The sequence below is a fragment of the Spermophilus citellus genome (assembly GCF_964194105.1).
Source record: "Spermophilus citellus genome assembly, chromosome: 11".
Classification (NCBI taxonomy): Eukaryota; Metazoa; Chordata; class Mammalia; order Rodentia; family Sciuridae; genus Spermophilus; species Spermophilus citellus.
This window is the reverse complement of record NC_138192.1, coordinates 110817370-110833676: the sequence shown is the minus strand read 5'-3', so window position 1 is coordinate 110833676 and position 16307 is coordinate 110817370. Positions and strand designations below refer to the sequence as shown.

The window sequence follows — 16307 nt, the reverse complement described above, 5'->3', positions numbered from 1 at the left end:
TACCCAAGAACTGCCGTATTTCCTTTTACACATGCAAGGTTGAGTTTTCACTAATGGAATGGCACTGGAGTGTGCTATTCCCTGGTCCAGTCTTCACCTTCATCAGATCCATACCTTCCCTTCCAGAAGCATATGGTAATTTCACATAACCCATGTCCTCACAACATGTTCTTAGAATTAATTTTCTTCTCTGCCCGCTACCCCTCACCCAGGTGCCACCAGAGTGTGCATGTGCTCTTACATTTAGAGTAGAGGAGGTATGTGTCTGCCCCTCCTTTCGGGGATGGCTGCAGTAGGCTATGGGCAAGACACTGCGACTACAGGGCAATCTATAGCCTGTTGGTGCAGGGATTTCAATTTACCACTAGGAGGAAGATTGTCCAGTTATTTCTCTACATAGTGGAAGGATAAAGCCTTGAAATGAAGCATCACTCACCCTCCCAGGCCAGTATTAAAAACCACTTCACCAGCAACCGAGGATGGATGGCCAAAGGAGTAACCTTTCATCTTAGTTCCATCTTCCAGGACAATATGTGCTGTCTGTGCCTGAAGAAACAGTGGCATGAATCTTAGCACAATGTTAAATACAACACACACACACACACACAAAAGAAAAAATCCAAAGAAAAAATACACAAGCATATTAAATAAATGCACAGTATATTTAATGACACTATGTTGCCCAGATTTGAAATTTCGCTTCTGTTACTTGTCACTTTTTCTCTTGTCACTGGCAGGTGTTTTGTGTTGCTTGAAAGAGAAACTGAAGCATGTCGATATCTTGCCTATTCTAAGTCCACTTGTAGAGTTGTTGACACGCCAGAAATATTTCAATTTAGCTAGAATGTCATGGCCTATCTTTTCCTCCTTAATATTCCCTGGCTTTGCTCAAGGATAGCTGTAAGGGAAACCTATGCGTTTGCAAAAACATTGTGAACTGTAGCATACAACTCCTCCTTGCTCTGAGGTTTAGAGCTAGAAGGAATCTTCAAGATTATCTATCACTGTGTTCCACGGAGCTCTTGTGTTTGATGGAGTTGTCCCAAGGGCTGCCCTCTCCACACCAGCTTTATGGTCATGAAGAAGCTGAAGCTTTATCACTCTATTAATACTGATACAAAAGCAAGCACTGTGTAACACTCTAAAAGCATAATGTATTTTGCTTTTTATTAGAGTTAATTATATCCATGTCTGGTTCCCTCTTAAGACTACAGGCATTCTGAATTTGATTAGTTTGCCATATTAATCTTTGAACCAGCTTCTAAAAATTCTTGGCTAAGAAAAAGGGACAATTAGAGAAGCTTATCTAAGAAGCAGACATCATCCACTCCTCATAAATACTCTAAATTCTATTGTTGAAACAATTCAAATCTAACCCTCAATTTCCATAAAATTCAGGGGAGAGAAAAATGTGTTAACACATATCTTAAGAGGCAAAATCTAGACTCTGTAAGAAATGCTATAGGACAAATTAATTGGAACATGGATTTTAAAAACAAACTATAAAAAAATCTTTGTAATAATTGAAGAAATTTGAATAATCAATTGCTGTTTGACTACATTGGTATAATCAGTTTTTAAAAAGATTGCAGTAGCAACATGGTTATATTTTTAACAGCCCTTATATTTTTAAAAGATAAATACTGGAATGTTAAAGGATAAATTAATATGATGTCTGAGATTTGCTTTAGATAATCAGGACTTAGTAAATAAATAGGAATATGATGAAACCAGTTTGGCCTTGAGTGAAACTGTTGAATTAAGGCTTGTCATTGGGTTGTTCTTTCTGTAAGGTAAGTCATTAGAGACCTAGACATACTAATTCTCTATTTCCTGTCCCCTACAGTTTTAGGATTAGTGTCATAGTGACTAATCATTTAGTATATACTCCCAACACACACACACACACACACACACACACACACACACACACACACACAAACTTTGGCAGGGACAGGTACTCAAAAATGATTTCTAGATTAGTATAAAAATTATTGTATTTACATCAAAAACTACTGTAGCATTTTCTACTAAAATTGAAAGAATATGTTTAATATGTTCTTCTCAACAGGAAATTTTATTATTTTTCTTATCAGACGTATGACATGCAGGTTTCAAGTTTACATTTCAGAGAAAAAATTAAAAAGCTTTGTATTAAGCACTATAGATATTTATGTGTGAGTGTGTGTTTGTCCATGGGAAAGATTAAATATTTTTGCCCTTTTTTTTGGCTTATCAAATTATCTTTGAAGTAAAGTTTTATATATAGCCTTGGAACCAATGTATGAGATTGCAAGTTTGACACTATCTTTAATTTAGTTATGGTTTGTCTTCACAGTCACTACTTGGAATTACTTAGCATAAAGAAAACCACATGATTAAATTAAAAATGAATGACAGCATGACATTTTGGGCAGCAATCAGCTTAACACAAAAATCTGAATTCTGCTTCTGTACCCAGAAAGTCAACTTTGCATGTATTCTACATTTTTTGTCAATTACTTTTGTCTAATTTTAATTCAAGACAGAGGATAATTATTTAGGAACTAAAAGTGATAATGTCCAGTGTATCTCCAAAGATTACTATAAGCCCTTCTATAGAGATGGATCTCAACAGGGATGTGTTTATTGAAAAAAACTCCCCAAGTGACTCTGACACGATTCACTAGATGGAACCCTCTGGTTGTAATGAAAATGCACTGTCAAAAAAGTTTTCTATTGGAAATACTATTTTATGTTCTTGAGAAAGTCATGTGTAACCAACATGCTTTCACAAAATAGAAGTAAGGAAGGATACTTTTTTTTTACATAATATGTAACTCTGATAGAACCTAAGATTTCTTAGTTCACAAAACTGGGGTATAAACTGCAGATTTCAATTATTTTCTACATACTAATTTATTTGCCCTACTCCGAGCCATGACTGCTTAAAATATCACATATAAATTTTTTTTTCCTCTATCCTCTTCTCATGCAAGAACATCAAACTGACATCTGGGCTAGACACTATTCAATATTTTAAAGAAAGTAAAAATTAATATAAGCAAATCCAACTCTTGTTAGCCTGTTCCTACAATTCTGTTTGGTATTTTTTCTTCTTCTCTCCAAGGAACTAGTTTTCTACTTTGCTTTTCTTTCTCTAAATATATATTTGAGGAGACATTTACTACTGCCTGAAATAGTTCCTGAGATTGTGTTCAATATGTCTTTTGTTCCTTTAATTATATTTTTTGTTCTTTTTGGCAGTTTTTATAGATCTTCCAATTCTCTTTCCCACTAGGCATTATATTGTTACAAGGCTTTTGTTTATTGCCTACATACCCTTTATATTCTTCTTAACTACACTGGCCTCCAATGAGTTTAAAATGATGAGTGCCAATTGACTTATCTATGAATTGATGGAGGACCTCTGAACAAAGAGCTATTATTTGGAATCCCCTCTTCTAGCTAACAGTTCCCCAAATGCTATTTCATTCCAATGCATCCAAAAGAAATCACCTTGTTACCATCATAAGATATTTTAGTAGCCTCAGTCCTAGCAGACAGAGATGCATAACCTACAAATTGGATAGTAATATTAAGTTCTAATTTAAGTGCCTACTGCCAGAGCACTTTGCCACTTTGAAAGCTGAAAAGTGCAAAGAAAACCTTAATGAAGGGAAATATGCACTGGAATATCAGGAAATGTAACCAATGAATTATGTGAGTTCTACAAGATAAAGAGCATTATCATAACATGATCCCTATGTATATAATAAACATGTAATGCCAGTAAGATGTTTTAGACATTCAAGCCACAAACATCAGTGAGCTCCATTCATGTGCTAAGGACTTCATTCAGTTCTAGAGACACATGGATGAATGTCCCCAATCTCCCCATTTAGTTACAGCTAGACAAGTGCATGTATTGTGAAATAGAGGAAGTCTCAAGAAGACTATTGCTGAAGTATCACTGAAACACCTGGAAGTACACAGATAGATAAGTTAGTATCCTTTCCTTTGGGGGATTTTTCTCTTTTTTGACATATGTCATTTATTTAATTTTTTCTACAATTTTCATTGGCATCTATATAATGGTGGAATTTCTTACTACATATTCATACATGCACAGAATATAACAATATAATTTAGCCAATATAATTGGCTATATATACCCTCACCTCCTCACATTCCTCTGTTCTACTGATCTCCTTTTGATTTTTCATGAGATGGGGGGGGGTTCTTTAATAAATAATTTTCTTTTTCCACCTATGCTTCAAGTAATAAAAAGTTAAAACTTCAATAAATGCTTGTCAAATTTTGAATTTAAAGTCCAAAATTTAAAGATTTCCTCAATTCTGTGATCAAATGTTTTCTTGGCAAGGTCCACCTTGATTGCTCTATTTAAAATTACAATATGCCATGGGGGAAAATTTTTTTTAAAATTAAATGTAAAAAATAAAATAAAATTATAATATGCTTCCCTAGTCCCCTGTCTCCTTGGTCTGCCCTTTCTTCATTGCCCTTGTTGCTTTCTACCACAGCATGCAGTGCCTTACTTATTATCTGTCTTATCCCACCAGAAAGGAAACTTCATGTGGGCAGTGCATTGGGTTTGTTTTGTTCACCAATGAGCCTTCAGCTTACATCAGTTCCCAGAACAAGTAATTAAGCCTCGTTCACACTTCGGTGAAATTACTTTAGAAAGAAAGCCTACTAATTGTTTGGCAGAGTACTGCTAAATGACTAAATAATGAGTTTGGTCAAAAAGGGAAAGTTCCTATAGAGAAAAAATTTATTTAAATAATACTCCAATTAAAAATAGTTCTAGCTCAGCACATAGTGTCTGATATTTAATAATACAGACTATAACAACTAATAAATAGCCACCCACTTGCTTCTAGAATGAACTCTAATTAACAGGAAATTGTGCCATCACCCAAGAGAAAACTCTTGTCATCATTTACTGCTGCCTCCTAATTGCTTTGCTTGCCTCTAGTTTCCCCTGCTCTACCCATCCCAGCCAGTGCACTTAAGGGTTTCTCAAACATTTATGGTTCTCAAACTCTCTGTTAGCATGTAAGGTCCCTTCATTGGTCCATTCTCTTTAATACCTTAGAATCTTACTCCCTGTGTCCGTTCTTTGTGCCTTCAGTATTTCCTGGTGTCCTATTTATACTCTGCTTATCCTTGCTAGTGCCCAGCTTACACCCTCAAAGATCACTCAAGTCACAACTAATCGCTGATTATTTTATGCTCCTGCCCGATCAGGAGCAGTTTGTATGTTAGCTTCTATGTTAATTGCTTAAGGTATTCTTTCCCCCACTAAGTCGTGACTTCTCAAACAAAAAGCCCAAATCCAAATTCAACATTGTGAATAGTGGCTTGTGGTTTACACGGTACTGTGGTTACCACACACTCTGTGAATATATAGAAAAACGGGGCACCGAGGGATGTTGGGATATTAGCATGCCAACACTATGGTGCTTCAAAGTAATTCTGTGATGCCTACTGACTTATGGTTATTTTTACTAGCTTTCACCTTTTTCTCTTGAAAGCAAAGATGGATATCCCATATACCTATAGTTTGTGCTAAAGGATAAAAGAAGAATCAGTTGAAGCTGAGCAGCAACTACTAACTGCAAGTACTTTTAGGCATTCCATACTAACCAAGTGTCATATAAGTAATGTCTTCAGAAGATTCTAGATGATTCCAACATCATTTTTTTCATTATTAATACTAATAATTGACTATTTTATTTAGAAATCAAATCCTCCATCATTAGCAAAAGAAATAAAATTGGATTCCGTATACATACCCCAAACATTCTCTTTTCTCTTTTTACTTTTAACCTAAAATGCTTGACAAATTTTACTACATGTCTACAGTAGTCTACATGTCACTGGTTGTAGACTCAAACTTGCAATTTTACATGTTTATACTAAATTTCCAAATATTTTGTAATAATTGGCCCATTTTCCTCCCTCCCCAACAAAACTGAGGCTATTGTTTTTATCATTATTGTTGTTGAGATTTATATGTTGTGCTGGTACATCCAATAAATATTTGTATAATTATACACTCAATAAATATTTGTATAATTCATTTTTAAAATAATAATAATATAATGTTCAAATACTTCAAATTTTCTTTAGCACCTCCCTCTTTTAAAAAAAATTGAGTAATACATTTGAATAAAGTAAATCATTACATTTCTTAAATGAGTCTTGTAGAAGTCAATTAACCAGTCCCTGTCCTATTTAGACCCTTTGTCATAACTTTAATGAAAAGCTGTTAAGATATAAACTGGTTTACATGTATAGGTATCTATGTTGACTAAAATCCATATGCTTTTGCACAGAAAATTAAGTTTTTAGATTTGAACAAATTTCCACTATTCTGGGAAAGGTATGTTATTCCAAATAGAATCAAGATGCTATCTATGTTGGAAAAATAGGAAAGCACATGACATCAACAAGAATTCTGGACTAATCTCCTCCCTAAAACATCCTCCCTAGCTAATAGTTAACAGAAATATACAAGGAACTGCCTCTAAAACTATTAAGGGATTTTCTCATCTAATCCTCACAAAAAAAAAAACAAACAATGAAGTAGGTAACATTAAGACCTCCATTTTACACTTGAGCTAACTGAGCCTTAGGGAAACAGAGATCATTCCACTAGTAACTGAAGGAGCAGCAATTCCTGCAGCCAGTCAGTCTAACATATTACCCCTTTTTCCTTTTCTAAGCTTATTTCTATTTCTGCTTTCCAATTTTTTTTAAGTGGAGACAAAAGGCAATTCAATCATGAACTCTAATTTATTTATAAGAACTTTAATTCAAAATTGCCATGGATAAGCCACAAGACCCAGGACAACTAAGAATTACCTGTCTATAAATCTGTAAGCTGTCATAGTGAAATGTCAAATCATTAATTATATTTTATAACTGAAGAGAGCCCAACAGGTTTGGAGAATTATTCACAATGACGCCAGGCCCTGAGTAATCAAGCACACAAGACTTTTAGGACCAAAGATGCTGAGGCAGGTAAGGAGATGCTCCCTCAGATTCTCCCTCCAGGAAAGACTTGTTGCCTGCTGTCCTGAACCAACGTTTAAATTGTATCTGCAAACAATATTATTATCTCCACCTCTTCAGAATTATGTTTGTCCTCTCTTACCCATATAAATATACCTACAAAACATACTAACAAGCTACAAACACACAAAAAAGTTAGGCCAAGGATTATAGCAAATATGACTATCAAGGAAAATGCAGTAAAGCCAGTGTACATTCTAGTTTGTTTCTTTTAGCTTGTATGTATTGTAATCTGGGAGTCAGTGGGATTATAAAATGTGTACTCAAAAATTGGGGTTCCTTGTTACTTTGTATGAATTTAAAGATTAAAGATTGAAATTAAAAGTCTCTATAACCTAGTAATATTAAATGTTACTTTAATCTGCAAAACTTTAGGAGGAATATCCATATGGTTATAGATTTTTCCACTCACAATATTTAGATGGATTAAAACCTAATTTTCTTATGTGTATGTAATTACTCCATTTCTAATCTCCTGCTTTATAACTTTTATTTAATATGCTGTTTCTAAATTAAGCTGAGTTACAGAAATATCTATATAATCACCATTCTTATATTACTTTTAAAATGAACATTCTAAACTGAGTTTAATATTGTTTACTAATGTCTGTAAAACATGAAGAATCTTTCACAAATTGTAAGAAATTTTTTATGAAAATATACTTTTGCAGATAAGTAGATATTATAACAAATTCTCAATGGTTATTTTTTGGTTTGTCTGCTGAGGCATGTTGTTTCACCAAATAATGAACTATTTTATTTTTAATGATATTATGCAATGTGATACTGACATTTTTCCAAATATCTTGAGGGTTTTTAATTTTTTTCAAAATTAAAATTTATTTTAAAATTATGTTTTGGGGTCTATTTTCATTTTCTGGTAAGATGATTGATTAGCTTTATAGGGCCACAAACAAATGACCAGAATTTTGTTCTTTAATACTCTCAATTTGAAAGCATGTTTTGAAAGGGTAAATATTGCAAAAACTTTTTTCAGCATAAAAACAATTCAACAGCTACTAATGGGAGTCACAAAACTAAATTCCACCTTTAAAAGGTTTGAAAATGTGTTCCTTGTGCTATTCTCAACTGATTTGGAGGACTTAGTTTTTAGAAACAAAGTTATAATCTAAATATAATGTATAATTAACCTATAAAAGTTTTTTAATTAGCCTCATGATTATTATTGTTGAATTTTTTCTTTGTATTTGCTATTATGTTATTAAAACTCATCTAATTGTTGTTTATTTATTGTTCCACATCCCAGTATCAATCTGGACTAACTTTGAGGATGTTGAACCTTTAAAGGAGTTTTTGTTTGTTTGTTTACTTGGGTTCTTTATTTCGAGACACTGGAAACAAGTCAAAATAAGATTTTCCTTGCAGGCTAAAATGATATTAGGCTTTTGTGCACATGGAGCTTAGAGAACTAGATGAGAAAAAAAATGGAAACTAAAGCAGTATGCTCTGTTATAAACACATGGGAATATTTTGGTTGAAGTGGAAGAAGTATGTCAACAACATTGTCCTAAAATGTTCTATTTATGTAATCTCTAACAGTCATATAAAAAAGTAATCTTTACTTATTTTTTATTTAAACAACCTGTTCTCAAAATTCAGCAAAAGAAATGAAAAATGGGATTTATCTTGTATTGAGATGAAATTCAGTATGTAAATAGACTCTTGAGTAGACAAATAAACCCCAGAAGGAGAAACAATTCAGAACATTCTAAAGCCAGGTTAACCTACAACTATGGCTTCAGGTTCCTGAGCATAGTAACAAGAGATCAGATTTAAAAGATCCATCTGATATTTGGGGCCTAATTAAAGTTCTGACCAGATTTTCTAATGTTTATTTCACTCTTCCTACAAAAGCAGATCTCCCCACCCTCGTGCTGACAGTGCACTGACATATCTGCAAAATGGGAAGAACAGCAGCATTTCTTCCCCTGCGTACCAGAATTCACCAGCAAAATGTTCTGGATATAAAGCCATAAGCTAACTCAGCAATAAACTCCATAAAAGATTTTAATATAAAACATTATAGAGATAATAATCCCCTTAAGCTAATAGTGGAAATGGAAATGATTTACTCTGGAAATCAGACCATACTGCTGTTGAGTCATTTATCTATGTTAAATTATTTGCATATCAGAAAAAGTAAAGGCCCCATGTGTTTATTTTCATTTCCACCAAGGCCTCAAGCTACATTACATATTTGATTTCCGGCCTATCTGATGTTTCTTAGCTATTGGTTTGCCTCAGTCCTCAGTCTCTTAAGAAATAAATCTGAAGTAGGCTTTGGAAAGAAGGAAGCCTAAAGCCAGAATTTATTTCAGATAATTATTGTATAGATAATGTGGTAAAAAATTAAAATCATGAAGTGCCTTTTTTGGTCAATTAAATCTTATTTTATATTCCTGACATTATACTATCAAAACATGGACATTTTGAAATTCAGAATGTAACAATTTGTTACATCTTTAAAATGTTTAATGAGACTTCTCTGTAGCTAGGAATGCCTAACATCAGGATTTCTAAGCACTGTAACTGCCAAAATTGATTAACCTTACAACACCCAAAGTCATCTTCCTTTGGTTAAACATAAGCCAATATGGGGGCAGGGGCGGGGTGGAATCACAAGGTTAATTTACTTGAATAGTTCTATGCTCTGGACATTTGTAAACTAAATGCACAGATCAATGAGTAATTTTATTTTAGTTATATTTTGCCTCATAAGTAAATATAGTATTTATAAAATTTGCTTTGCAAAATTTTTCATGAAGTTTTAGGTCTTTATACAAGCACTTAGTGAGTGCATGCTATGTGGTAAATTGGTCTGAATCTGAGAGGGATCTCCTTAAATATTGTAAGTTAATTCTTACTTTATGGTAATAAATTATATGATCTTATATTTAGCTCTACATCATAGAAGAAACTTATTTAGTAAAATTCTATAATGATGCAGCAATATCATTGATTCATTTATGAGAACTTTACATTAGCCAACCATCCTACAAAATTTAGAAAATCTATGTGCAACATTTAACAAGTTGTAAAAAAGAAAAAGAAGAGTGTAGCCTTGAAAATATTTTCATGAGTTGAATTCATTTAGAGCACATGGGGAAAAAATCAAGTGTAAATTAACGATCTAATACCTAGTTCAGAAATAAATCTGAACTAGACTGGGAAGTCTATTCAAGTTTGACCCTGGAGCCTTCTTCAGAGCTCAGCCACTGTAAAGACCCTGAAAAATATGAGTCATGTCATAGATGGTCAGTCTTGGATAGCAAACTCCTGCTGAAGCATGGAAGTGAGCTCTGGCATGACCATCACTTAAGAGCTAATGAAAACTCTACTGCACCCCTCACCTTTGGAACAAGTCAGAAATATGGAGAAAGTCTAATGGAGATCTAAGGGCATAGTAATGCTCTGCATATTCATAGCAGTAAGACCTAATCTCACCCCTAGATCATTGGAAAGTCTGCCCATACATAAGCAAATCAGGACTCCAGAGGGACCAGGGAAACAGGTCTCAACTAGGCTAGACATTAGGCAGTTCCCATAGGGTATTCTTAGCTTTAGACCCAGGCTAGAATTAGGTAGGGCAAGGCTAGTGATGCCTAGGGCACAAGACTGCAAGAGACACACCCTGACTCAACCAGAGAAAGCTTCCTTAAACTTTGCACCATAGGTGTCTGGCTCACTTCTCTCTAATGTATGCAATTTGTTCTATAACTTTTTCAAAGGTTTTTGTGTCAAAAAGCTCAACATATCAAGGCATGTTGATGGCAAACAAATGAATCAATATGTTAAAAAGGGAAAGATAAACATGGAGAACATACACAAAAATATTTAAGAGGCCACTATCCAACTAGAAAATTAATGCACACCAAAAGTAAGTAAAGTTGTCCATCATACAGACTAATGATGCAATTGCTCATTTAGAACTGGAACATAATTTATTACTGACAACTTCAGATTGCCACAGATAAAATCCAGCCCTAAAATGCATCCATATGTAATAAAGTCTAATAAAATCCTTAGTCTTAAAAGTATGTGATAACTTTTCTCCTTCACCTACCCCTACCTCTAATATGTACAAAGATACTCCAATATTATAATGAATGCTATTTCCTATGAATGACTATTAAAATGACTACAATGTAACTAATCGTAATTGTAGGAGTTTTGTAGTTGCCAATTTCTAATCAAATGACAATAGACCTCCAATTTAAGCTAAATAGATACTTCTATGTTGGAATCAGAATATAAAATCTTACAAAATGAAAGTCTCTCAAAGGGAATAATGACTCTTGGGGCTCATTCACATCAAAGTATCAGAGAGGACAGTTGAACCATTAGGTTCCTGGCTTAATTGTAACACAGGTCATCTTTTTTAAAAATGAGTGGATTAACATTAAAGCCAGTACTTACTGAATCCTTTTCTATTCATAGGGAATGTAACCTTTTCCATTTAATACTTTTGATTTCCAAATTCATTTGCAAGTAAAAATAAAACTACTTAATCTTGGTGACTTTCCAAGACTTGTGAACTCAGAATTTCTAAGAAATCAGAGACTGTAATCTTATTGTCAACTTATTTTACCTATTATTCTTCATATAAACTTCCATGATAGAGGAGTCTTTCATGGTTATTTACTAAATAATGAATGAATGAATGAATGAATGAATATGAATGAATGAAATAAGATATTCTGGTGTATGTCCCACCTTTTGGAAGTGAATATTCTATACTGAAGTTTTCTTTCTTTCTTTTTAGATTATTTGCTTTATGGTCCTTGAGTTTGATCCATTATAAGAAATATCTTCTTAGAAATATTTTTAATATTGAAGCAAAGGTGAAAGAATCATTGTTATATGTGAGAATTCTCACCAGATATCTTATCATTATAATAATTTGTGGTACATAAAAAACAGGAGGACACTGTTCCAACCTTCTGCTAGGTCTTTCTGCTAAAATGGTTAGAACAGAAAAATTTTAAAGTATCCACTTTTTGTTTTAAGGTTTTTTTTTTATAGGTCTTAAGCATTAATCATGTAATGATGACCACACAATTCTTTGAGTAAATCAAAAATTGTTTCCACACTACAGATGACAAAATTTAGGTTCCGAGAATACACGAATGACCAAGGTCAGAGCACCAGGAAATATGTAGCAGAGGTTAGAATCCAGATCTTTTTATTCCTCATCCACAGTATTTTCACAACCCTGTTACAACTGGCTGAATGTAAAAATAAATGCTGAACATTTTCAACACTAGTAGAAAAAGATTATAGTCTCTAAAACTTCATATTTTATGGTTGTTGCTCACTTTTACTTTGGATAACAAGTTCCTTTAAAATATAGAACACCTTTAAACTCTTTTCTCTTCCCTGTAAGTGAAATATGACTGCATCTGTTGGACAGGCACGTTCTATAAATATTAGCCACAAGCAAATAGGCTAGAAAACACCACAAAAAATACCCGTGCGTCAGTGCTGTCGTCAAATCCATCCTTTCCCTCTGTAGCCAAGGGAAGAGGAAGAGTGACCTCCAAGGACACTGAAAAAGCAACCCCACTTGCAGGGCAACTCTGACAGATCTGACCACAGGGTGTCTTTCACAATCCATTTACTAACTGTAACTAGCTACCAGGCTACTAACCTTTAGAAACTCTTCTCACTACTCTCCACTGACCATTGTGCAACTACATCCTAACAATTTTAACTATCATTCAGATACAATGCCCATAAATTTGAACATATCCTTCTTAAAGAGTTGAGTTTTTCAAGGGGAAGAACTGGGGGTAAAGTAAGTGGAGGATTATTTCAAAATAAGCAAAAATAACTCAGGTCCTCTTAGACTGCCTGTGGAATTTTAATTCACTATCAAGAAGTTCAAGAACTTCTATTTTTCATGGCTGGCACTTTTCCAAAACTCCAGCCAGTAATGACTGAGTGTGAGTAATAGCTTTTACACCATGAAATGATGGCTTATTCCACCAACAAAGTTGTCCTTCTTAGCGTGCACTGAGGCAAACCCTTAAAACAGATCTGCAAGCTAGAAGAACTGTTTTCCCAGTGGTCCATCCACATAATTAGATCATTCTGCTGTGCTTGGGGTTGGAGTGGTTGTTGTATAGAACATTTATGGTGATCTTCAGGAATGGCTTCTAAACTCGGCTACATCTACTATTTTAAGTGGTCACTTCTCTTCCTTTCTTCCTTCCTTTCTTTCTTTAATATTTTATTAGTTGTCAATGGACTTTATTTATTTATTTATTTATATGCAGTGCTGAGAATTAAACCCAGTGCCTTACACATACTAGGCAAGTGTACTACCACTAAGCCACAACCCCAGCCCCTGGTCATTTCATTTCTGTTTCTTATGTCTGACAGACACACACCTGTCCTTACCTACCTGCTTCTATGACAAGAAAAATATATTCCATGTGACCTGGCTTTGAATTCTTAAAAGATAACCTATAACCATAAGGGATAATATTTTCATTACTATTTATTGTCTCTGAGTTGACAGGTAAGCACCCCTAAGATATTACTAGTACTCAGCTAAAGCCATATATTCACCATCATAGTTTTTATATAGTTACTTTATCTTGGAAGATAGTTTAGGATATTCTCTTTTCTGGCTCTCTAGTTATAATTAAACCAAATTCAAGAAAATGGGTTTCCTTGGTTTAAAATGGTAGTTTTATTCTCCTGTTAGAATTTTCTCAACAAGGAAGGCTGAAGTTGTTAAGATACCACTAATGCTAACTTACCCATCCTCTCTGCGGAAGGGGATCTAGTCTCCCTCCCCTACCCACTTCTCTCTCCCTCATTCTCTAGCCTACCATCTATTCCTTTGCTGTGTCCCCCTGTCCCTTTCTCCCTCTCTCTTCTTCCCCTTTATTGGCATTCCTTTCCCACATATATCCCTGGAGACCACAAAAACCTATGACAATGCTTGGTCCTGCAGTTGTCTAAGTAAAACACACTGGATCCTAATTTGAGAAACCTAAGCAGTAGAAGCTGTGGAAGCACCTGGAAAGTTTTTAGTCAACCTAGTGAACACATAAAATATAAGCAGAACACTCAAAACTATTCTAACCAATCTTGACAACGATATATATATATGATTTTTTTCTCCTACTTCACATTTTTACAGCTCTTAAAAGAAACAGTACATTTAAAGCTACTGTGATTACTTCAACTTTATATTATGTAAAGATGATTTTCTTTGGCAAGGTGCCAATGGAGTAATTTCAGACTCCTCTGGCAACAAATGTCTTCATAAAATTATAGGAAAGGGAAGAGGTCCCTACAGAATTCCTAATCCAGTGGTGGGGAGGGGGCAATGCAATGCTCCTTTCCTAGATTTAGCCCTCAGTCATAGATACACTTGCAGAATATGAATTATCAGCTGCTGTTTGCCTTAGCATCTTTATGTACAAAGTGAAAACAACAAATCTGACCTTCTATAAAAAGGGCTATGAGGAAAAAGAGAATGCTAAAGGCGTATCTACATGATGACCCGAAAATACCCAAATTATATAGATATTTTACTTCCAAATTTAAAAAAATATATTTCAAAAGGGAAAACTTCCCAATGAGCCATTACAGAATAGGGGCTTAACCCACTATGTACTGTGCATGGCTCACACACATAAAAAATGACTCCATTTTTTTTTTAGACCCAAACCCAGCAATGAAATCTAGGTACAGACAGAACTATAAAAGCTTTTTTAAATAATTGTTTTTTTAACTCTATGTGCATATATGATTACATGACCACTGTAATTCTACATCAGAAGAATGAGAAGTTCTACTCCATCTATGTATGATGTGTCAAAATGCATTCTACTATCATGCATAACTAGAATGAATTTTTTAAAAAAGAGTATAAAAATTTTAAAATATTTATTTATTTTCTAGCAGTCCACTTACATTTTACACTTTCCAGGAATTGAGACCATTTTTTATTTGGGGTAACAATTATTTTAATATTACTCAGAGAAGATAAAAATGAGCATTTGCTAAATCAATAGATTCCACAGTAAAACAAATAGAAAAAAAAAAAATAGCACTTTGGAACAAGTTCAAATCTGTAGTCACCTTGTGAGAAGCACCTCTGCTTTGGTCCTAAACTGTGCCCCAGACAATGATATCAGAAACAAGGAATGTGGAATTACCTTGACAGAAAGGAGCCTGATACCAGGTCTGGAAAACTTCCATTGTTGCTGGGCAGTCACACTGGTAAAACCAAAGCCATTCTTCAGGGTCCTCACCACTTTGCAAGCTGTCAAAATCCTCGTCATTTTGAAGCTGAATTGTGACTAAAATTCAATGAAATCACGTATATTTATGAGATTTTAGTTATAAGATTTTCTTAATTGAAATGAAAAAAAGCTGTGGGGGATGGTGCAGACAGGGCTCAAGGCTGACTGCACAGCGATATCTGAGTTTCCATTCATTCTGCCATTAAATGTCTTTAGCCACAGCTCCTCCTTCTCCTAACTCCTCCTCCCAGGTGATGTCCAGAGATGTTCCATGGACATGTAATACAAATTGCAACACATCAAATACTACCTTCTCCTGCTGAAATAATGCTAGAGATGTAGAAAGCCAATCATCCATCAAAGGAATTGCTTATGCAGCTGAATAGAATGACCTAGGCACAGTGGACAACCTTAGGAATATCACTTACGCTAAAGAGCAGCAACTCTCCAGTGATGCTAAAGATCAAAGGCTTTTACTTGTGTTACATGTGGTGCCTAATTTACCTCAAAAGAAACTTTGGAGTCCCCCCCCCCAAAAAAAAAAAAAAAAACTTGAGTCCTCACCATTTTCTGCATGGAAAAAGGTAATGAGAACCATAAATGGTGAAAAAAAAATTATCAGAATAAACTTTTCTCCGAAAAGAAAACCCATCTTCATTGTTTTGTAGGTTAGTAGAGTGGCATATTATATTCTTACTATTGGTTTCTTCTGTGTTCCAAGTTTCAAAGCTATCATGTGGGACCATGTCTTAAAGGATGCAAATGCTTCAAGAAGATGGAATGGGAAAAGAGACCAGAAGGAATAGCATGAGCAATAGCATGGAGGCATGAAATCATGGTCCTTTAAAAACTGAGCCTGGTGAAACCTAGATCCTGGGTACAGGATAGGAAAATGAGTGAGCACCATGTCACAGATGACTCTGGGCTCCATGCCCATAAATAGTG

General features: G+C 34.4%; 1 protein-coding gene across 1 annotated transcript in view; it reads right to left on the bottom strand.

The window, feature by feature from the left end:
• CPS1 (carbamoyl-phosphate synthase 1) overlaps nt 1-15401 on the bottom strand; it is a gene marked incomplete at its 5' end in the record, with an annotated part of 115041 nt that extends 99640 nt beyond the window's left edge. The window contains 2 exons of the mRNA XM_081260634.1: nt 437-546; nt 15276-15401. Of these exons, the coding sequence (XP_081116760.1) occupies nt 437-546; nt 15276-15401 (236 nt within the window). The remainder of the gene's footprint in view (nt 1-436; nt 547-15275) is intronic.
• Nucleotides 15402-16307: the final 906 nt, after the last annotated feature.